General features: G+C 45.5%; 3 protein-coding genes across 4 annotated transcripts in view; 1 reads left to right on the top strand and 2 right to left on the bottom strand.

The window, feature by feature from the left end:
- Positions 1-3,566, bottom strand: part of TOE1 (target of EGR1, member 1 (nuclear)) — an 11,538-nt gene extending 7,972 nt beyond the window's left edge. The window contains exons 1-5 of one of the 2 annotated variants that reach the window (XM_015408283.1): positions 3,484-3,566; positions 3,028-3,148; positions 2,543-2,583; positions 1,955-2,051; positions 1,195-1,353 (exon numbers count right to left, since the gene is read on the bottom strand). In XM_015408283.1, coding sequence (XP_015263769.1) covers positions 1,195-1,353; positions 1,955-2,051; positions 2,543-2,583; positions 3,028-3,138 — 408 coding nt within the window. In that variant the 5' untranslated portion in view covers positions 3,139-3,148; positions 3,484-3,566. Of the gene's footprint in view, positions 1-1,194; positions 1,354-1,954; positions 2,052-2,542; positions 2,584-3,027; positions 3,149-3,261; positions 3,337-3,483 lie in introns of those variants that run through there. The other variant, XM_015408284.1, reaches the window with a different exon arrangement.
- An 857-nt stretch (positions 3,567-4,423) lies between these two features.
- Positions 4,424-19,788, top strand: MUTYH (mutY DNA glycosylase). Its single transcript, XM_015408279.1, has 16 exons — positions 4,424-4,501; positions 5,029-5,144; positions 6,906-7,027; positions 7,147-7,186; positions 7,654-7,727; positions 7,840-7,881; positions 8,018-8,089; positions 9,039-9,152; positions 9,636-9,733; positions 11,717-11,861; positions 12,628-12,715; positions 16,325-16,516; positions 17,326-17,468; positions 18,127-18,288; positions 18,665-18,712; positions 18,993-19,788. Exons 2-16 carry the CDS (start codon positions 5,036-5,038, stop codon positions 19,110-19,112), a joined length of 1,569 nt encoding a protein of 522 aa, XP_015263765.1. The 5' UTR covers positions 4,424-4,501; positions 5,029-5,035; the 3' UTR covers positions 19,113-19,788.
- Positions 19,789-20,949: 1,161 nt separating this feature from the next.
- Positions 20,950-22,226, bottom strand: HPDL (4-hydroxyphenylpyruvate dioxygenase-like). The gene has a single exon (XM_015408266.1). It carries the CDS (start codon positions 22,224-22,226, stop codon positions 21,027-21,029), a length of 1,200 nt encoding a protein of 399 aa, XP_015263752.1. The 3' UTR covers positions 20,950-21,026.
- Positions 22,227-23,486: the final 1,260 nt, after the last annotated feature.

Below are 23,486 nucleotides of genomic sequence, written 5' to 3'. Positions count from 1 at the left end.
AAGAGAGAGATCTTGGAGTTGTAGTAGATAACTCACTGAAAATGTCGAGACAGTGTGTGACTGCAATAAAAAAGGCCAATGCTATGCTGGGGGATTATTAGGAAGGGTATTGAAAACAGATCAGCCAATATCATAATGCCTCTATAGAAATCAATGGTGCAATCTCATTTTGAATACTGTGTGCAATTCTGGTCACCACACCTTAAAAAGGATATTATAGCTTTGGAAAAAGTGCCTTCTCCCAGATTAGAGTCCGCACACTTAACCACTACACCAGACTGGCTCTCCACACCTTAAAAAGGATATTATAGCTTTGGAAAAAGTGCAGAAAAGGGCAACTCGAATGATAAAAGGGTTGGAACACTTTCCATATGAGGAAAGGTTAAGGCGCTTAGGGCTCTTTAGCTTGGAGAAACGACGACTGAGGGGTGACATGATTGAGGTTTATAAGATTATGCATGGGAAAGAGCAGGTAGAGAAAGAGGTACTTTTCTCCCTTTCTCACAATACAAGAACTCATGGGCACTCCATGAAATTGCTGAGCGGTCGGGTTAGAACCGATAGAAGGAAGTACTTCTTCACCCAAAGAGTGATTAACACTTGGAATTCACTGCCACAGGAAGTGGTGGCGGCTACAAGCATGGACGGCTTCAAAAGGGAATTAGATAAGCATATGGAGCAGAGGTCCATCAGTGGCTATTAGCCACAAGGTATAGATAGGGACTCTGGGGCAAGGGATGCTCTGTCTTCTTGGTGCTTGGGGGGGGCAACAGTGGGAGGGCTTCTAATGTCTGGCCCCACTGGTGGCCCCACTGGTGGTGGCCCCACTGGTGGACCTCCTGATGGCACTGGTATTTCTGGCCACTGTGTGATACAGAGTGTTGGACTGGATGGGCCTTTGGCCTGATCCAACATTGGCATCTCTTATGTTCTGGTCCTCACTGCCCCCTGAAGTAGTTTATAATACAAATTACAGAAGAGATATTACTCCCTAAATCACAGAAAGCCCAACATCTAGCATTAATATCCAGATGGCAGATCCCATTCAGATACATGTTATAAAAGAGACATTTCTACAGGAATGTCTGCTACAGAGAAAGCCCACTTCCACCCACATGTGCTTTCTGCTTGGGACAGAAGTCCTCATAACATAGATACTTAGCTACTGTAGTTGGGAATTTCCATACTCAATACCTTGTCATTGCCTTTATGATAGGGAATGCCCTGTGAATATTGTTTGTTGAAGTCAAATCCATGTTGCACAAGGAACTGAACTGACTGTGGTTCAATGATGTATTCCTCCATACACAGCAGAGTCAGGTTGTAGATCTGGGAGAGGTATGTGTTTTCCAACTGCAACATAAGCCAGCCCAATAAAATTGAAAACTGTATCATAGGAAGAGTGTGAAAAGTCATAGCTCAAGTTATCCGTGAATCCTGTCCTTATTGTTTTAGAACCAGTCCCGGTAGCTCAGTACACCATTTCTGCAATCACTTTACATTAAAAATTCCTTGTAACATTAATCTCGAGAGGAGAGGGAAGAGATTGGATTTATACCCCACCGTTCACTACCCAAAGGAGTCTCAGAGTGGCTTACAATCTGTTTCCCTTCTCTTCCCCACAACAGACACCCTGTAAGGTAGGTGGGAGTGAGAGAGCTCTCCTTGAGAGAACAGCTCTGAAAGAACTTTTGACTGACCCAAAGTCACACCAGCAGCTGCATGTGGAGGAGTGGGGAATCAAACCCAGTTCTCCCAGATTAGAGTCCACGCTCTTAACTACTACACCAAACTAACCCCTCCAAATCCTTAAAAATGCCTCTCTCTCAGGCTTTAAGAAATAAACCAACAAAATCACCTCACAAAACAGAACTACTTCCTTCCATGACCTGCTAATAGTCTTACCCACAGAAATAAAGACAGTAGGGTGAACACCACAGGATGAGCAGTATACCTTATCAGGGAGCTTCTTGAAACAAGCAATCCCTAGAGATAAGATGGAGCGTGTTCTAGCAGCATTGCATACAGCTTTGTACCGTTCTTCAATGCACCTGTGTAAAAAGACATCCAATATCTTAAAAGGAAACAAGCTCCATCACAAGGAACTATTTAGCCATGGCTTTCTAAGGTTCCCTATTTATGAGATATGTTTCCCTACCCCATTCCATTAAAAACATTCTTCATTATGTGGAAGGTATGAGTCTCTTCCCATATGAGATGCGTACAGCCAAACAAATACTACTTAAAAAGGAAGCAGATAAATTAGCTTGACAGCCAGCAGAGTTACCATTTGCACGACTGTTTGCTCAGAGTGAACAATCCCATCTTAAGCTGCTTTTCTCATGTGGACATTAAACCTAATGAACTGCTCCCAACCAGAAACCTGATAGAAGTATCCTCAAACAAACTTTGGTACTGAGAAAGAGACAAAAACTTGACAATTATAGAAAAGACCCCCTACTTCTGCTTCCAAAAAAGTGATTACCCAGAAGAATTGCAAGAATTTGCTTTATAAAAAAGACAGCAATAGCGTGTTACTTACTGGTTTAACAAACTCTTTCTTGTTCCAAGCCCACTAAGTTCCTATGGATACAAGAAAAGAGCAAGATTTCTAAAGGTGGAAATAGATTCTTAGTTGATGATTACCACCAATCAACCCACACACAGTCCTTTTCATATGACCTCAGAAAAAGCTTGCCTGCAACTATAGTGTGCTAGCTTGAACTGTTTCAACTCTTCACTTATGAAACTCTCTGCCAATTCAGAATGGCCTAGCAGAACACTCCAAATGACTTATTAAGGTTTAATACTTTAGGCTGCATCCAGGTTTTTTGCTGGTGAAAAAGGAAAAGATCCCCTCAGACCAGTCCAAAAAGGCTATGCCGGGGATCACAGGTCCTGAATGTACAAAAGTAACATGGAACAGGAGTTACAGTAGGATGGGAACTCAGTGACATCCTTATTACACACAACTTCACCCTGTCACACACACATCCTTTAGTAACTCATGCTAGACGAGGTACCCACCGTATCAACAGCAATGAAGCTAGAAGTTTTGATTGCCAAGAGTATAGATGGCCAGAGCTCCTTGAAATTATCATTCTGGACATCAATTACTGGCACCTTCAAGGAAGTCATCGTCAAACAGCTGTAAGGATCAAGCAGCAAACAGCAAATGATTTAAAAAATCTTAGGCTAACACTGTTGAAGAAGGCAGTGACCAAAGCCAACATTCCCAACCAGAGGCTGCCACTTACGTACCCTAGCTGAAACAAAAAAGGATATTTCCTTGATCGCAAACCCAAGAGCCTAAAGAACTGCAACTATCAAATAGGACTTTTTTTTCCTGTCACAGTCCACAGAGAGACAACGATAGAAGCAATCAGGATAAAAGCGATCAGCTCCTTAGAAATCCCAACCCCAGGTAGGACCTTGGAAGAAACCAGATTTTTCTCAGACTAGGCCGCTGAAGAAAATTCTTACACCACTTCCGGCTAAAGTACATGTCAGAAGCCGCAGAAATGCTTTTTCTTGCCGCCAGAGGATGTCCACCACGAACCCATCAAAACCTCTCCATCTCCCTTCACTGACTTCCGGCGCATAGCGCAGTATGAGGGTCCTTCTCTGGAAGAGGCGCAGGGGTTGAGCTGTCTCGGTGAGTGCCTGAAGGGTGGGCGGAAAGAGACGTTTTGGAGCTTCGTTTTAAGAACTGTTGCAGATTTTTTAGAGACGTCCGACTTTCTCCCGACATACACAATCAACTGGGATATTTTGACACCCCGTGCCTGTGTAGTTGGGCTTGCAGTTGCTACACAGCCCCATTAGAGGCATGCTTCCTTGGAATAAGTCCCAGTAAACTCAACGGGATTTGCCGCTAATTACGAGCACGTAGGACTGGAGCTTTACAGCGCAATCTTATGTGTGTTTACTCACAACTAAGGTTAATAGGATTGCATCGGAACAGTGCAATCCTGTGTTAGGTTACTCCAGTCTACACCCATTGAAATTCAGGGTCTTAAACTGGCATACCTTTCAGGTGGATAGCCGTGTTGATCTGAAGCAGCAAAAACAAAGTTTGAGCCCAGTGGCAACGGCAACTTTAAGACCAACAAAGTTTTATCCTGGGTATAAGATTCTGTGTGCATGCACACTTCAGAAAGTTTATACCCAGAATAAAATTTTGTTGGTCTAAAAGGTGCCACTGGACTCAAGCTTTGTTCGGGCGTGCCTTTGTACAAGCTTGCGCTGCTAATTTGCTCAGGCGTTAATCGGGACAGAGCCACCCGAAGGAAGCTTTCCTCTCACAAACAGGAAAGTAGAAGACCTTTTCAAAACTATTCTTGCACATGGTGCGGATTGGCTAGAGTTCTGTATGTCCCACTCCCTTACTTACGTCTAAGGTTGAATCCGTCGTTGAGACTTGCTCTGATTGGCTGTGTGCTAGTCAGGGCGGGGAGAGAACATGTGGCGGGCGCTGAAAGAAAGTAACAAAAAGACGCAGGTAGGAGTTTGACCAGTCGTCCATCACCACCACCAGTAAGCTGGCTTTGAGGGCGCTTGTGCTCTCTTGGCACTGTGCAGGTTGCCAAGTACATTTGCAGCAAAATGAAGTGGGGAATGTTTTTTCAATTCTCCCTTCTATTTTTTAAAAAAACTTCCTGCAAGTGGAAAGCTAGTATTGTTGGAGTAGGATCTTTTTGATGTTTACTGCTGGAGTCCCCCCCTCCCCAAATAGCATCCCTACCTGCAAGATGCTGCTACCTTGTTTGTGCTGCATGTGTAGAATAATGAAGGTGGACTGTACTACACATCTATCTTTGTAATGCTCAAAGTCCCCTCTAGACTTGTGTGATTGTGTTAGTGGCAGCCAGTTGTGTTACTAGTTCCTATTTCCATATTACAATCTGTTTTGGAAAAGTATAAGGTATCATACATAGAAAGTTATGTATGTTGCTGGTTTTGTATTTGGAGAGGAAGGAGGGGTGTGAAGATCTGCTCTAACAGTAACATGCTTTCTGCTTTTCCTAGCCTGGCAATGAGTAAAATTCAGTTGGCAGCATGCAGCAAGCAAGGAATACAGCATGGCACTGACAAACCACAGAAATCGCCAAGGAAATTTGAAGAAAGTACCATGCTCTGCAAAGGTGCTTAGGCTGCAAAAATATCTTGTCCAGTACCACAACAAACCATGTTATGTAAAGGGCAGGGAAAGCGGAATCTTTGAGGCCCTGTTTTCATTATGAGTTCATCTTTGGATAGCAGTTCCTGAGTTCACTGTAACTTCTAGTTTGCTTACATATTCAGATAGAGAAATCAGAGGTTGATGTGAACTAAATATATGACAGGGGCTCTTTCCTGGTTAGGTGTTAGTTTATTAAAGTAAAGGTAAAGGTTCCCTTGCTCGAAAGCCAGTCGAGTCCGACTCTAGGGTTGCGGTACTCATCTCTGTTTCAAAGCCAAAGAGCCAGCGCTGTCCGAAGACATTTCCGTGGTCATGTGGCCGGCATGACTAAACGCCAAGGCGCACGGACCGCTGTTACCTTCCCAGCGAAGTGGTACCTATTTATCTACTTGCAATGTCTTGCTTTCGAACTGCTAGGTTGGCAGGAGCTGGAACTAGAGATGGGAGCTCACTCCATCATGCGGCACCCGGGTCTCGAACTGCTGAACTACTGACCTCCCACAGCCTGCAGTTCAGTGTCTTAACCACTTGAGCCACCACAGCTGTCTGTCAATGAGACCTTAAAGAGTCCTGGAGAGGGGAGAATTGGGGGGATGCCTACATTGTCCCCCCCTGCAGTTTCTCAGAGGCCTTCATATCTTTCCGGGTACTCACTCGATAATGCTAATATATTAAACAACCTGGGATGGGGGATGCTTTGGATGCCAAACAGTTCTGTGATCTGCTGTATTCTAAAATTCATCCCTTGCCCTTGAGAGAGATGTATCTAGATGTTGATATCAATGTGCCTTCTTTGGATTCTGCAGTCTAGTTGTACTTTCCCAGATTATAGAGTCAGCCTGGATGCTCTCAATGATTCCAGGAACGGACTTTGTAATAGACAGCAAGTACAGAGCATTATAGTAACCTGCTGCTTAGTTCATGTTGAAGGACATTCATGTGAATCTGCATTTCCCCTTTCTTAATATCTAACACATTCATTAGAACTTTAATAGAGATCTGACTTAAGACCACCACACAAAACCTGAAAATGTATACTTTGTCTCCATTCTTGTAGTACTATGATTGTAGAAATATTCTAGGCATTTATTTGGTGGTATTTTAATTCATAGGGCCACCATAAGTCAGAAGTGATGACACTTAACACACACACATTTTTAAAAATTAAAAATAGAAATGCATATGGACTGTGTAAAGTGAGAACTCTGTTTGCCCAGCACAATAGACTTGCATGGCCACACAGAAAGTTCTAGAAAACTGTACTCAGGGTGTCACATTTTTCCTGCTTTTATCTGTATACTGTCAAGGTGAAAAGAGACATCGCCTAGGGCAGGAGTTCCCAGCCTTGTTGAGACTGTGGGCATTTTTGGAATTTTAAGAGCAGGTAGTAAGCATCACCATAAAATAGCTGCTATGGGTGACTGTGGCCAATCACGTGTTGGGAGGTTCCAAGCCAAGCATCCTTGTATAATGGAAGAAGGTATTTCCAAATGAAGGTTCCTTCCAGACACAATGGTGATGCTTCTTGGGATCTTCAGAAGCACCTCCTCCAGTAAGTTGAAGAAAAGCTAGGATTAGCTGTTTGCTTTAGGAAATGAGCAAGTGGGCACCAGGAAATACACCAGTGAGCATTATGGAGCATGTGGGTGCTTTTTTTTTTACTTCTCTAATTACTCATAAAATTAGCTCCTAAAAATTGTTAACTATGCTCTTACTGTTGCAGGAGTGCCCAGCCAGCAGTCTTCATTTCATACATTCAGCAGTGCAGTTGAAATTGAACTGTTTCGGAAAAGGCTGCTTGCCTGGTACAATAATTGCAAACGGGACCTTCCTTGGAGAAAACTGGTATGGCCTGCTATATGCAGATTCCAAGCCACTTAGAAAAGAGCCTTTTTTGAAAGGTGCAAGCAGTGGCTGTGTTGTTGTGTCCTTTTTCATGAATTCCCCTCTTCATGCTGTTACAGGCCACAATTGAAGCTGATGCTGACAGACGAGCATATGCTGGTGAGAGACAACTTGAAAGAGTTTGGCTAGGAGTTCCTGTCACTGATCTGCTTTTATGCTGCTCTGGAGCTAACTGCACAACCAGTATATAAAAGTGTCCTGCTGGCAGCTTCAGGGGATATGTAGGCAGGCGGTGGGTAATCTGTTTCACTGCAGAGAAAATCACTTTGTGTGTGTTACCAACTAGGCCCGTGTAGAGTTATTGGGGCCCCAGAAAAAGCAAGATGGCAAATCCATCAGGTCACAGCATGTGGGTGGCACCAGTCAAAGGGAAAGAAGAAAACGGCAAGCGGAACTAGTTATCCTCAGCTGCATTGCCCTTCTGCAACTGAGGGATACTGAAATAGGCCACTAGTTTCCTTTCTGTTATTCATGGAGCAGCATTTCCTATTTGCTAGGCAAGACTGAGAAGGTTCTGGAAGAAATCAGAATCCCTAATGCTTACATTTCCCGGTTTGTGTTTGCAGTGTGGGTATCTGAGATCATGCTCCAACAGACTCAAGTGGCTTCTGTGATCAACTACTACAATCGCTGGATGCAGGTGATGCTAAACTACCCTGTGGCACCTTCTCATTTGCATTAGCTTTTGGTTTCTGGAACAGATTCATGCAGGCTGTTTTGTAGATCAGTAAACCTTTTTCTTTGTGATGCAGAAATGGCCAACCTTACAGGATCTAGCTGGAGCTTCACTGGAGGTAAGAAAGAGAATGCAAGATCGTTAACTGTATCTGCACAAACATACATGAGTACACTTGCATGTATTCAAGAAAAATTGATCTTTCCTTCGCCATGTTCTGGTTTCCCCTAACATCTCCTTCTGTTTGGGAGTAGGAAGTGAATGAACTGTGGGCAGGGCTTGGCTACTATTCTCGAGGGAAGCGGCTCCAGGAAGGTGCACATAAGGTACTCTATGGGCATGGATGAGTCATTGTCTGTGTGCATGTGGCTGGTGGTGGTTGGTTTTGGCAAGGAGAATCATTCCCATCCTTTAATGACTGGTGATAAAGGAAGGTTGTTGGCTATAGATAGCCACTTTGGAAGGGACCCAGAGCAGACAATTAGCTCTTGTGACCCATGTCATAGTTTGTCTCACTAGTAGGAGAGTGGAAAATGTTCTTAGATGACAAGATCAGTATCTACAAAGAGCTTACTATTGAGGGCCTGCTCTGAGCAGCTCCCTGAAGGTAAATGCATAGTTTATGGGTGAGATGCGTCCCAGACCTTCAAATATGTGTATTGAATTTGTGTCCCACCTTCCTCCAAAAATTTCAGAGTACTTTAACTGCCCGAGAGTAAGCAGAGTATTTAAGGCTGGGAGAAAATAATTTGGCCATGCAATGAATTTTCATAACCAAGTACAGATGTGGGGAATGCTTTTCCATATCCAGTTCCAGTGCATGAGACACTGCACTGTATTGCCTGTATAGACTCTTCCCCCACCCCTATTACTCTCAGCCGTGGAATCACTTCCTTCTTAAAAGGGCTGGTGTGAGTAATAGGGGTGTATTATAAAACCTGTAAAGGTGGTCCTTCTTACATTGCTGCCGTTGTGGCTTTGGCTTCTGTGGGCACAGCTGTCCACTGTAGTTTGGCATGTAGCACAAGGCCCTCTATTGTTAAGCTGGCCTTTGCACAGCTGGCTTTTTCATAGCAGATTTGCGTGTCACTATTTCACTTCCTTTCTTTGATTTGGATTGTCCCTAATTCTCTGCACTGACTGTTGGATTGGCAGTTGTGTGTTTCCATATAAATTGGAGATGTTCATAATGAAATTGCCAGGTGACTTAAGTCCACTGTGGAGAAAGGTGGGGTATAAATGAGGTGAATAAATGAATTCACTGATCTTTTGCAGATTGTATCAGAGATGGCAGGTCATGTGCCCAGGACAGCAGAGGAGCTGCAGAAGCTGTTGCCAGGAGTAGGGAAGTACACTGCAGGAGCTATTGCATCCATAGCATTTGGCCAGGTGAATAAGGCTGCACTCTGGATAGGCAGCTTTGCCTTAGGGAATTTGCATGAAGCAGATGGTACCTCAGACTGGGCCTGGCTTGCCTTGATTAACCCCAGAACACACAGAGTCCACCATTGGTTGAGAGACATAGACTTCTCATCTCCTGCCCAACTGCTCTTTGCAGCTCATTTCACATTTACATGTGTTGGGGGAGGTCTTTGGAATGCCCTAAACATCATGAATTGAGTTGTAATTTAATTCTCTCGGTAGTCACACTGGAAACGTTCAAAGAGTGGGAAAATACAATGATTTACTACAAGAATGGGACCCGTTGTGTATTGTATTTCTCATACTTGCTTCTGAAAATAACAATGCTCTAGTTTTATGAGCAGAAAGGTCCCTTTGCTCTTACATTGCCCTTCCCTTAGCTAAGTGACACTTGAATATGAACTCTCACAGGGATGATCACTGACTGTTGTTGTTGCTCAATGCTTCCAGGTGACAGGTGTGGTGGATGGAAATGTAATTCGGGTCTTGTGCCGTGTACGAGCCATTGGGGCTGATCCCACCAATTCTGCTGTTACCGATAAAGTCTGGTAAGAAAAGGAATGTGGTTGTAATGGTGCAGGTGGAGCTTTAGGATGCAAGGGTCAAATAAGGAGACAGATTTTTGCCTCTTATTCCTCATCTGAAATCCCAGCTAGAGAATAATGGCAGCTACCTGACAAAATCATACTTGTTTTGGATGGTTCCCAGCCAGCCCTTTACTGTATGCAGATGTTTTTTAATCGGTCTTCCTTGCTAGTAGTTTAGGCAGAGGTTCCTGAGTCTGGATTAGCCATACCCACCACTAGCATGGAACAAGGGGGCTCGATCCTTGAAATCAAAAGGCCATAATTTCTGTTACTGAAAAAGGTGGTGTACTGTAGGACTAGGAAAAGGAGAATTTGGGGCAAGGGATGCAAGCTGCCAGAATTTTTAGCAGGGGCTTAGGTGGGATTTTGTTGTATTTTGTTTTGCATTGTTAAATTTGAGTTTGTAAACTGCCTTGAGCCATCAAAAAAGGTGGGGTATAAATATTTAAATAAATAAATTCCACTACCAGCCAAGTATGCTCAGGACTAGGGTGAGAATAGCTCCTGGGAAAGGGTAGGGGCTGTAGAAGGGAGACACTGAGCAAAGCTTACAAATAAATATGTGGGTGCCCCTCCAAACCCCTCTAAGAGGAGTATCACGACCTTCCACACTTCCCTCCCTCTGAGACAAGATTCTCCCTGTTTTTCTCTCCCTTTCTCACTGAGCAGCCCTTTGAATCTATTTTCTTCCTTTCTGAAGAACAGTTGCTGTCCCACCCTGTCACAATATGATATTTCGCTGCTGGCACAGCCCTGGAACCTGAGGGAAGGGTTGAGATCCCCCTTAACCACTGAAATGGCACTCAAAGACTTTTAAAGTTCAAAAATAATAAAATATTTTATTCAGTGTAAAGGTCAGGTGAAATCAAGGGTAATGTTTCTGAAGTAAATCAATATAGACCTCTGAAGTAATTCAGTACAGGCATAGACTACAGTTCATATGTTTCAAGCAACTGAGAGATGCTTTTCACAGTGACTTAGAATCTTTAAAATGAGAGGCTTTTGTTTCAGTGTTTTCTAAACATTCCAGTACACTTTCTTGAGTGTATGTGGTTCTTTTGGTTTCCAGGATACTCTGTCCAGTACCCAAACACCTTCACTAAACACACCAGTGCTCTTCTTGAGTTTTAATTGACTTCTCAGGATTTAAAAGGCAGTTTCTAAACACACCAGACCAGGGATCTCTCCATTCTTCAGAGCTATCTGCCTGTTTTAACTGGGTAGGGAAATTCTTTTCTCACTGGAAGATCTATCCCCTTTTCTTGCCTGAATGGGAGTCTGCACCTAACTACTCACTCCTCTTGCTAACCTTCCCAGTACTCCATCAGTGTTAAACTGCTCTCAGTTAGGGCTAAGCACAAACCCTGTCAGTACTAAACTCTTCTCCGTCAGGGCTAGACTCAGATTGAATTCTCCTCAGTTTTCAGTTCAGAAGTCTTTCTATGATCAACTGATGCTAACCAATCAGATCTCTTGGAGCAGCCTGTCACTCAAGGCTCTCAGGCTCTGTGAAGAATTAACCCTTCACAGTCCTTTACCTGTTTACACAACACTTATAAGACTTTAAAGTGCAGTCCATCACAGTGAGTTTTTAGAAGACACTGTTCATATTGTTTAGGACAAGAAATGGTCTCGTTAAGGAAAAAAACAGAAATAATTGTCAAGCTTCTTTCAGGGTCATCAGATTCTGTGTTAGATAATATTAGAGAACCAAGTCTACCTTTTTAAGCAATACTTCCCTACTGCAAGCTGCAAGGACAGCTCTATGCAAAACCTTTACTTCATTTCCTCGGTCCCTTATTTTACACAGAATTATTTGGATGCAATTCTCTGCATCCTTCCCCATGACTGTGGTTGTAGACAGAGAAGGCTCAAGATCTCTTTCACCTGGCTGCCTTGGGCTTCCCTGTTGTGCTTGCCAATGTAGGTTGCTGTTCATCTTAGGGCTTTATCACACGCGCTGGTGGATCCAGCCCATCCAGGGGACTTTAACCAAGCTATGATGGAACTGGGGGCAATGGTGTGCACTCCCAGGGCCCCATTGTGCATGAAGTGTCCAGTGAGGCAGCACTGCAGAGCTCACCACAGGGTAAGTGGGCACCTTTCTCTCTTTTCCCTATACCAGGATCGGTTGTTTTGTTGTGGAGTCCGACTAATGTCTGCCAGGAAGGAATTTGTTCTATGCGCAATTTGGCCCAGATACCGTGTATTGTAAACTTAAAAAACATTTTTCCTAAATATGTGTATGCCCACACAGTGATGGGGGGGAAGGCACCCACAGTTACTCCAGTCTAAGTACCTTGAAATCCATGCATATAGTCTGGAGTAACTCCTACATAGCATTGCACTGTGAATCTAATAAAAAATCCTAAAGAATTACTTTTCTTCTCCATTTTGTCTTTATTAGACACTAAAACACAGGTTCCTTCTATATTACCATACCAAATCAATAATTTTTCTTAGCATTGGGTATGTATAATATATTTCTCAGTTTTGTTCTAACTTGAGTTGGTTTAGATCATGAAATTGTGATTAATGTTAAAATATGCTGGGGTCATGAGAGTTCTGGAGGAAGCCTGAAGAACCAACTTAGTTTAGTGGTTAGAATGCCAGCTTAGGATCTGGAAGAACCAGGTTCAAGTCCCTGCTCTGCCACAAAGCTCACTAAGAGTCTCTCTCTCTCTGCCTCTCTCTCTTTGCCTAACCTACCTCACAAGGTTGTGAGCTTAAATGGAGGAAAGCAGAAATGATGTACCCCACCCTGAGCTCATTGAAGGAAGGGCAGACTAATAATGTAGCAAATTAATAGACACACACCTCTGGGCAGTCACAGACTGACACCTTCTCTTCTGCAGGTAGAGAAGGAGCTGGAAGACTCTGCCAAGAGACTGACAGGAAGATCTGCCTCCAAGAGTTCCTGGGTGCTGGATGTAGAAGAATGTGGTAAGTGCTGAGGTTTGGCCCTTCAGGAGGGCTTTTTTGGAATATAGGGTTGCATTCTTTCAAAGTTTTTTCAAGGTGGGGAAAAACCCCAACAGCTCACCACTCCAAACACACTTCTTATGTTCTTTTCCCTTACACCCACTGCCCTTTCTTTATTCAGCATACTTGATTTATAGGAAGGGGAAGAACCACACCTGTAACCAACAAACCCAGATCCTTCTGATAAAGTGATCCTTCTGTTCAGATGACCCCGCTAACTATAGGCCAATCTTCTGTTTCTAGTATAAAATAGATTATGTAATGGCCTCCAAGCTCCAGGAATCCTGCATGCGTAAATCTCACTTGACTGGATTGAATGTACATTTCAACCTGATCTTGGAGCCAAGAACCCCTCGATGGCCCTTCTGGACTACCAGCATTTGGAAATGGAGAAGAGATTTTCCTAGACTTCTCAGCAGCATGCAGTGCTATGAGCTGCCAGATTCTCCTAGGGTGGATTAACAAAACTGTAGGTGTAGGAGAGATGGCTTTGATCTGGCTCTAATTTGGTTTTTGCCATTCATTCTCAAACTTTTTTGTGTTTTCCTTTCATTCAAAAAGGGTGGGCTGGGGGGGGGGGGGGGAACTGCCATTCATTGGGAACAACTCTTTGCTATTCCACCACAGTCAATATTAGCACTGAACAGTTTGGTGTGGTGTTTGGATGAGAGAGTCTGCAACTGTAAAATGAGGTGCCATCAATATACTGATTTATTTATTTCACTTCTACCCCGCCCTCCCCGCCAGGCGGGCTCAGGGCAGCTTCCAAAAACTGATAAGCAGTATACATTTTACAGTAATAGCATAAAATACATCATTTAAAAACATAGACAGGTCAATATAAAACATTCATTCGATGGTGATAGATAAAAATAAATTGCAGTTTAGGGACACATTCAGCGGTGCCATCGCACTAGGTCGTGTTGGATCGGAGTTCACACAGGGCACTGCTGGTAGGATGCCACTCCTAGCGGAACGCCTGCCTAAAAAGTTCTGTTTTCACGGCCCTGCGGAACTGTGACAAGTCCCACAGGGCCCTGATCTCGGCAGGAAGCTCGTTCCAATAGGACGGAGCTACAAACGAGAAAGCCCTAGTCCTGGTTGCCATCAACCTGACTTCCTTTGGGCCAGGGAGGTCCAGGCGGTTTTGGGATCCTGATCGCAGTGCTCTCTGGGGAACATACAGGAAAGGCAGTCCCTCAGGTAGGCCAGTCCCTGACCATAAAGGGCTTTAAAGGTCAAAACCAGAACCTTGAAACGAATCCGGAATGCTATTGGGAGCCAGTGCAGAGTCTTAAGCACAGGCTGGATGTGCTCCCACCTGGGGAGACTTATCAACAGCCTGGCCGCCGCATTCTGCACCAGCTGCAGCTTCCGGAGTTGCACCAAGGGCAGCCCCATGTAGAGAGCACTGCAGTAGTCCAACCTCGAGGTGACCATAGCATGGATCACTGCAGCCAGATCATTGCGTTTGAGGAAGGGAACCAACTGCCTAATCAGCCGAAGATGGTAAAAGGCTGCCTTGGCAGCAGCTGCTGCCTGGGCCTCCATTGTTAAAGAAGCATCCAGGAGTACTCCCAAACTCCTGCCCCTCGGAGCTGGCACCAGTGGCACCCCACCAAAGGCTGGGAGTGGGATCCCTACCCCCGTACCGCTCCGATTCAGGCACAGGACCTCTGTCTTCGTCGGGTTCAGTTTCAATCGACTCAATCTAAGCCATCCAGCCACATCCTGCAACGCCCGGTCCAGATCTTCCGGGGTAGAGTCAGACTGACCGCCCAACATCAGATAGAGCTAGGTGTCATCCGCATATTGGTGACAGACCAGCCCATGCCTCCGGGCAATCTGGGCAAGGGGGCGCATATAGATGTTAAGTAACATCGGGGAGAGCACAGCCCCTTGGGGCACACTAGTGGGTGCTTTTGGGACCGCTGCTCCCCAATGGCCACCCTTTGTCCCCGACCTTGGAGAAAGGAGACAAGCCATTGCAAGGCGGATCATCACTTCCTTGAGTGCCCCCAGGAACCGCCCCTCAGAGAGGGACTTGTTGATAATCTCCCTTAGGGCACCTTGAAACCCCTCATGGCCCGCTTTAATGAGCCAGGAAGGGCACGGATCAAGGCTGCATGTGGTTGGGCATACAGCTGCGAGCAATCTGTCGACTTCCTCCAGGCTGAGTGGGCTGAAATAATCCAAAGCCGGAATGGAAGACGCGCAAGGGGCCTCAAGTTCACTCACTGCTTCAACTGTGGCGGGGAGGTCGCGGCGGAGCACCAAGACTTTATCCGCGAAATAGCTCGCAAATGCCTCACAGCCAATATCCAATTCCCTAGCTTTTAGTCTGCCCTATGGCAGAGCTGTTATAAGCTGAATTGTTCTAAACAATTGGGCTGGGCGTAAGCTCTCAGACGCAATCGTAGCCGCATAGAACTCTCTCTAAGCAGCTTTGACTGCCATCTCATATGATCTCATAAACATCCTATAAGATGCTCTTGTAGCTTTGTCTTGAGCACGGCGCCACCATCTCTCTAACTGTCTCAGCTCTCGCTTCATAAGCCGCAGCTCCTGGGTAAACCAGGGAGCAAGCCTAGAGCGAGGGCGCAGAGGGTGTTGGGGAGCAATCTCATTGATGGCTGCAGAGAGCCAACTGTGCCAGTCGTCTACAAGCTCATCCAACGAGCCACCAGGGGGCATCAGATCCCGCAGGGCCATCTGGAGCCGCACTGGGTCCATTTGGCTCCGTGGGCAAGCTAAAATTCGCTTGCTGCCTAAACAGGATTGGGGTGCAACATTCAGACGGGCCCTCAGGGCATTGTACTGCCAAAGCAGTAATCCAGTCCACTGTTACCCCCACCATGAAGATCAAATCAAGCGTGTGCCCAGCTCGGTGAGTGGGGGTCGTTATAAATCGGGAGAGTCCCAGTGCTGCCATGGACGACACTAGGTGCGCTGCCTGAATGGAAGCCACGTCATTGGCATGGACATTGAAGTCACCCAGGACTATTAGCCTAGGGTGTTCCAGCGCCCAGCCTGATATGGCCTCCATCAGGGACGGCAGGCTGTTGGCCGGTGTGTTAGGTGGTTGGTACACCAGCCAAATCGCCACACTCTCCCTGGCCTCCCACACCAGGCCGACACACTCAATGCCCATGATCTCCAACGATGGGAGCGCCCTGAAGGAGTAAACCTCCCGAATGAAAATAGCCACTCCTCCCCCCTGCCCCCTAGTCCATGATTGGTGTAGGACCGAGAACCCAGGAGGGGCAAGCTGGGAGAGAGCTACGGTTTCCCAGTCGTACACCTAGGTATCAGTCACACACGCCTAGTCTACCTTCTGTTCCCGAAGGACCATGGCCTTATTATTTATAGACCTGGCGTTGCACACAGCACCAATGTCGGAGGGGGGGTCAGGCACCATGGGCTAGGCAGTGTCAGATGAATTCTGGTTTGTATTGCCAAACTTTCCTGGCTTAAACTCCTCTGCTACTATAGAGTAGGTCTGAAATCACTGGGTTTTTGCTAAGACTCCAGAACCAAGCATCTTACCTGCTCCATTCTTCTGATCTGCAGCCAACCTCACAGGAAGTTGCTCCCTTTGCCTGCCTCCTTCAGAGCTGTGGGACCGTAGTCTTGGTGTGACCAACTTCCCCAGGAAAGCTTCCAAGAAACAGCCCAGGATAGAGAGAACGGCTACATGTGTGCTACAGAGGAAATGCCATGAAGACAAGCCAGAGTACCTTATTGTACAGAGACCCAGCACAGGTAACTAGCTCATAAGTGGGCAGGGAATGAGAAAGAATAAGTCTGAAGTCACTTTTACAATCTTCGTTCCCCATACTCTTAAGGCAAACTTGGATGTTGTCTTATCTTTTATCAAACCACAGTATATCCTTTTGGGTCAGAAACTGCATTGCAAAGAAGGGTTGCTTGTATGGGGGCAATTGACTTTGCCAGCAAAGGCCATTGAACCATTTGATTTGGCTGAGGCAGCCACTTGTAAGTTGAAGCACAGTGGTGATTTTGAGCAAGAGCTTGAAGAACTTGGATGTCTGTATGTCAGAGCTGGGTCCTGTCCATCCTAAGTTAATATACCCTGTGGGATAGGCAACCTGATCTTTCTGAGACAGCAATTGCAAAGTTCATGTTGCAGCTAAAATGAAAGGAAGCAAACTGAATTATTTAAGGCACGGTCTGTTTCTCCTGCACTAGCCAGCAGAGAGCACTCAGCCCTGATGCAAACGCCAGCCTTGGGAGCAGCACTGTTACTATGGAAGCATTGTTTTCTGAATATCTTGTCTGCCTGATAAGGGGAAAGCTGTGTTTCAGTAGAACAATAAATACTTCACTGTTTATGTATTGCTTTCCTTAAGTGCCAAAAGTTATTCTACCATACCTTATCGCAAGAATTTTTACAGTAGTCTTTATTTTAGCCAAAGTTAAGAGCAGGTAGTTTTATTTGAGGGCACTGTTCATACCAAGGCTGAGATTGAACCAGAGATTTCCAGACCAAGCCTTTAAAAGCGATGTTGTATCAGTTTGTGCTGATGATGGAGCTGTGCCTTTTCTCACAGGTCTGCTGGCAGGGCTGTGGGAGTTTCCTAGCCTCCTCCTTGGCCCAGGGCAGGAGAAGCAGCAAAAAGCAACAGTGGCCAATCACCTTCGCGCATGGGTTGGCAGTGAAGTGGCTGTGGGACGCTTGCAGCATGTTGGAGAGGTAAATCAGACCCTACACAAGACTTGTGCTAAGTATTTTGGGCATTGTCAATAGTGTTGACTGGCCATTGTTTAACCACATCTCACAACAAACCCTCCTCTTCCCACCCCTGTAGTACATAGTATTTACAACCCACCAGTGGCAGGGGGCAGGTAGCAGCAGAGGCTCTGTTGCCAGTTAGCCTCTTAGCAAGGTATCAGGACATGTGCAGTGTATGAGCTGTTTTTATAATACCTGTGGAAAGAACAGTTGCTTTATAACTGACTGGTGGATAGTTGCAGGTGGCTTTATTCAGTAAGGAAATTTGTTCCCTAAACACTGTATGAATCAGAACCTAAAAGGAACAGATTAAAAAGATCTTGTCATAGTACAGAGGGGTCAGGTAAGATAAGTCTTGAGGTTCCAGCCATTCACCTCTGAGATTATCCTTACCTTGCCATAGGCCTTGGGGGTCATATGATACCATCTCCTTATGTCCTTATCTGAAAGCAGTGGTGACTGACAGTTAAGGAGAAGCCCAGCGGTTCCTTTCTATTCAAACCCTGACTGTTCAGCCTCTGAAGGTCTGCCTGCCTGCCAAGAGATGAAGAAGGCGCTATTGAGCCATGGATCTTTTTCCTTCCCTGCCCTCACATGCAAATCTTGCTGTCATCTGTAGGTTCTTCATATGTTCTCCCACATTCGCCAAACATACACAATCTACTTTTTGAACCTGGACAAGTATGAAGGAAATTGCAAAATGGAAGCCACATTGCCACCATGCAAATGGGTGACCAAAGTGAAATTCCAGAATTCAGCTGTTTCCACTGCCATGAAGAAGGTACTGAGAATCTAGGCATCAGCTACTTCACATTTCCCACTAGATCCAAGTTCTTTTCTCCAGAGTACTAAAAATGTAGCAACAACAAGAAATGTTAGCCACTGAAAACTGAAAAGGAACAACTGTTCACTACTACCAGGAGTGTGGTAGTACCTGGCTAAATGACAAGAGATACCCTCTTCCAGGAACTCTGTTTTCTCTATCTCACTGTCTTTGTGCCTCAAGCAAGCTGTCTGGGGGCATTTGATACAGCTAAGTTTCTATGAAAGCTGCCAATAGCCTACTCCCAGGATGGAGGAACTAGTATCCAACTATCTACTTAACTATGGTGCTAGAGATGCTTTGCATGTCATGTGAGGTGTCTTGCTTTTTTCAGGTCTTGAAAGCCTATGAAAAATGGAGCTCTGCAGTCAGTGTTTCCAAGGTGGGTTTCATTATTTTCTCTCACCTGCAGATTTATTAATATTCCTAGCGTCTTGTCCCCCTCCTACTGAACTTCCACACTGGTCCTGTGATCAGAAGCAGTCAGCTTGTGGTTTGTCCATTACAGTTCCTTCTAGCTAAACTGAATAGTTTCCAGTTGTTTGACTCTGCTTAGTAAAGGTTGCCTAGAAATCCTAGGCCAGTAAGCAGGGGGGGATGGCAGGTAGAGAGCTGCAGGCTTCCCCCCCTCCCCCTGTATTTAAACATGTGCACATTAACAGGTTGCCAAGAGGAAACGGGACTCTCTGTGTGCCAGCAAGCCAGTACTTGAAGCAGAGAGCAGCTCTTCCAAGAAGCAACTTTCTCTGGATTCTTTTCTTGCATCTCACCCAAAGAGCTGACTATACTGTCTGTAACCTTCCTGAACTAACACATGCAGGGATACACCTCTCTTCAATCCAAGCAATAATAAACAGTACTTAGGAGCACCACTGGTGGCTCCCTCAGATGCCTGTAATTAGAATCTCAGGTTTTAGAACTCTCCTGGCAGTGCATGGTGGGGGTGGTGTCAAACAGTATGAGCAAAGCTTAGTGGTGTGGGGGTTTCCTCCCCACCCATCTTTTGAGTGTCTCAGCCTATAACCTGGATGATAAAAAGAGATAGCCCTGGATTTTCAGCAAACTTGTAGATGTCTTGAAGGGAAATGGCTGTGATCAGAGGGGAGAACGCTGAGGATTTAACAATCTGCTCTGTTTACGTACACCATACAAGTAACTGTGGATGCTCCAAAGAAGAAGGTAGGGATTTCTTGGCGTCACTGTGGTATGTAACAAAATTGAAGTGCATGGGGGTAGATTAACCATGCTGGGTGAGACAACTCCCCTTCTCCAGTGTCTGCAGAGCAAAACAGTTCAACAAGAGATATCTTATGCATCCAATATTGTTTTCTTAGCGCAATTGCTTCCCATAGGCAAATAACTGTATACAATTATGACAAAAACCAGTCACACACCACCATATCTTACTGTGATTCTTGTTGGAGTTCCATGAGTCAGCTGTTTTTAGAGTTTGCAATATCCTGCTTTTATTTCCAGTTTTACTAATAAACTTTTCATTATTTTCTACAGAGATTGTACCAGTGTCAGTTATTTAGTTGTACCTGCCTCCATAAAAGTGATTTGGTTTATCAGCACAGCCAGGTTTGGTAAAGTAATTTTTATCTCCCTTGAACCTTAAACCGAGGCCCAGCATGTTGGTGCCCCTTTTGCCATTCCATTGGCTAGCAACTGGAACGCCTAATACAATCTGCGCCAAAGAACTTGTTACAACAGATTCATATCTGGAAACAGAGGCTGTTGTTCACAGAAACTCCCCAGCTTTGCAGAAAAATCGGAAGAAAAAATACACCAGGGGGGTGTTACATCCCCTGAAAAATAGAGTTCTCTGTGCTTGCCTCAGGCAGTCAGTGGCTGTGCAGCCAGGGATCCACGCCAGGCCCAGTGGTGGCGGCCACATAGCCTGGGAGTTGCGCTGGGCCCAGCAGTGATCACACACCCCAGGAGATATGCTAGGCATGGCACTGGTGGCGCAGGCTGAGAGCTGCACTGGGCATGCTGCCACTGAAGCCCAGGAGCTCCACTGGGCATGCTGTTGTCATTGGCGCAGCCCAGCAACTGGGCTGGGCCCCAGCAGTGGCAGTGCAGCCCAGGGAGAGCCCAAGGGCCACGCCAGGTCTGGCAGCAGCTGCCAAACAGCCCTGGGTTCCATGCTGGATCCAGCTGCAGCTGCTGGAGAGCCTGGGGGCCACGCTGAGCTCAGCAAGAGTGTGTGGGGGGAGATGGGATTCCCTCCTGCGAATTTGCGGGCCCTCAGTTGTACTTTCTACAGCACTATCAGTGGCTCTGATACAGATGCAACCTTCTATGATCCAGATAACCTTGATCAGAACCTCTATACATATTATTGATGTGGTACAAGAACTAACCACAGAGAGGCAGGTTTGTAGCAGCACTCATATCACAAAGATGGTTGGCCCAACAATGAGGTCCAGTAATTGCATAATATAATGTTCATTCTTGTAGCTGCCTGAATAGCCCAGACTAGTCTGAGCTTGCCAAAGCTTGGAAGCGGAACAGGATTGACAATGGTTAGCACTTGAATGGGGGACCACTAAAGAAAACCAAGGTTGCTGTGCAGAGGAAGGCAATGGCAAATCACTTCTGCCCAATGAGGGGGGTTGCCATAAGTTGCTTGTGACTTGACAGCACTTCATTATTATTAATGTTCATTCTTAAGAGGAAATTGAAGTCAGTCTCTATTGCTTGTCCATGTAGTTCTGCACTGCTTTCCAGAGAGCACGGATGTTTCTCTCACCGAAACCTACAGCCCCACATCGTTCTATGAGCTCTAGGAAGAATGTGTCCTCTGCAAAGAGAGGTTTAGTGAATATCTGCATCAGGTATTGTTTACCATGAAGGCCAGGACTGATGTTGCTTCCTTCCCCAGCTACCTCGGAATCCAGGAGGATGCCGTAGTGTTCCAGAAGATGAGGATCCTGCCCAACTTGCTGTATCTCTTTCTCCCTCCCTTTCTCACTGTAGTAGGTTAAGGGTGGTTCTACAAAGTTTGCACCAGCCTTTGCCATGGCGGCAGCAGTTCTTACGATATCAGTGGTGTAGAGTGCCACATGTTGGATGCCAGCCCCTCCATGCTGCTCTAAGAAAGTATCTACCTGGTTCTTCCTTTGCTGTGGCAACGACTCAGCAAGAACAAGCTTACAGTCACGGTCTAGCTGAGTCAAGCCACTCCCATTGCAATGCATGGCAGTAAGACGAAGGCCCATGCCAGCTCCCTGGATACTGTAACCTTCAGCAGCAGCATCTTGGTGGTGGACAGAGAAGCGCTGGAAACCAAAACAGTTCTTGTACCAGTCCAGTACTGCTAGAGAACTACCTGGGAGACAAGCATAGGTGATGTGGTCAAAATGTGTGACCTCCCTAGCTTCACTAAAGTTTTCCGAGGCACTCTTTACACCATGAAAGCCAGGCAGGAAAGGTCCACAATACCGTGATCGGTCAAGCAGAGTGTGACTGATGTTACCCACAATGGATCTCACCACTGCATAAGTGACACAACCACCCTCATCTGCTACATTAGTAGGAGGGATAAGGATCTGGCAACCTTGTTCCTGAAGGCTCTGGGAGATGCCAGGTACATTCTCTATCTCAAAACAAATGTTAGAAGCTGTGCTGACTACATACTGCAGATCCACGTCATACAGGATTCCTTGATCTTTGCAGGGACCAGAGGAGAAAATAAGTGGAACTTCTCTCGCTGCCTTCAGCCTCTCATTGACAACAAAGACGGCAGCGCCTCTTCTTAAGGCCAACTGCTTGCTCCATGCTGTCACCCGTGCAGCAAAGAGTTCAAAGCCAAACTTTTGTACCAGGTTCTTGGCCAGCTGCTGTTTCTCAGGAGCATGGAAACCAATGTAGCACAACTGCTTCACAGACATAACGCAGTTGGAAAAGGCAGTGGGCTGAAACACAGGCTTTCTGTGAGATCTACAGAAAAATAAAGCAAACTCAGTGGTTAGACAGCAGGGTCAGATAGCTAGGAGAAGTGTCCCAGCTTTCATAGGACAGGAGGAGAAAGGAAAAACTCTAGCGCCTCCTCTTCTCGTTCCATGTTATCAAAAAGCCAAAGGAATCTAGAGCTGGTCGAGGAGAGTGGAGCAGTTGGCCAATTAAAATATTCACCTACATAATCCAGCACTTCGGTTGTATGGCACAGGATCAAGCCAACTGCTGCTGGATTTTTAGACATAAGCAGCCATCAATAAAAGGGAACTTGTAGGTCTGCACTTCCTGAGCTAAAAGACACTTTGTAGTCTTTGTTTTACCATTCCTCTCAACTGTCTTATACATATGTCAGAAACTGAAGAGCAATTATCACTATCTCAAAGCCAGCAAAAGATTCAGCCAGTCCTAATTAATATCTTTAATCAATCAAAATGCAAAAATGGCCATTCTTGACCACCTAACAAAAATGATTGAATCTGGACCCAATTTTTGTAGAACTTGCAATGTGCTACATTCCACTTTACAAGCCTACATCTCAGTTAATGGCTTTCCCCCCTATATTTTCAGAATAATTAGGGCACAAAGAAAAGACTCCTGTATTACTTGCACTTATGTATTGCTAATATTATCAGCCAAAATAACATAAATGCAATTACTGGATAACACCAGCATAAACTAGGACAGTATGCAGATGATACAGTTCTATTTCTAGTCCTCTGATTTTACAAGCATTTATTTATTAATAGCCTTTGGTTTCCAAATCAACACTAGTAAGATGACCCTCAAGATACACCTATCCCTGGTTACACTGGAACATCTGCAGTAACATATACTATTTAAGTGGGTTACAGAATTGTTAAAATAGAGAGAGAAATACTACTGAAACTATCACAACTGCTTCAAAAAATATGATTTATATGGACACCTTTCAGCTTGTGGACCCCAAGGATACAGGTAAGAACCTTGGACAGGTGAGACCTACCCATTGTGTTGTTGACCCTTGCCCTTCCTGGCTGATAACAGCTGCCAGAGGGGGAACTGGCTGAGTGGGTAAGGGGAGTGGTAAATGCTTTCTTAAGAGTGGGAGTTGAGCCACCCATGCTCAAGGAGGCAGTCATCAGATCTGTTTTGTTGGGGTGGGGGGGTTTGGGGGGGTGTCCCTGAGCCCTACAACATTAGAAAATTTTCAGCCA

Source organism: Gekko japonicus, unplaced genomic scaffold, assembly GCF_001447785.1.
Source record: "Gekko japonicus isolate JY-2015 unplaced genomic scaffold, Gekko_japonicus_V1.1 scaffold258, whole genome shotgun sequence".
Taxonomy (NCBI): Eukaryota; Metazoa; Chordata; class Lepidosauria; order Squamata; family Gekkonidae; genus Gekko; species Gekko japonicus.
The sequence above is the reverse complement of the archived record's forward strand: the minus strand, read 5'-3'. Positions and strand labels throughout refer to the sequence as shown.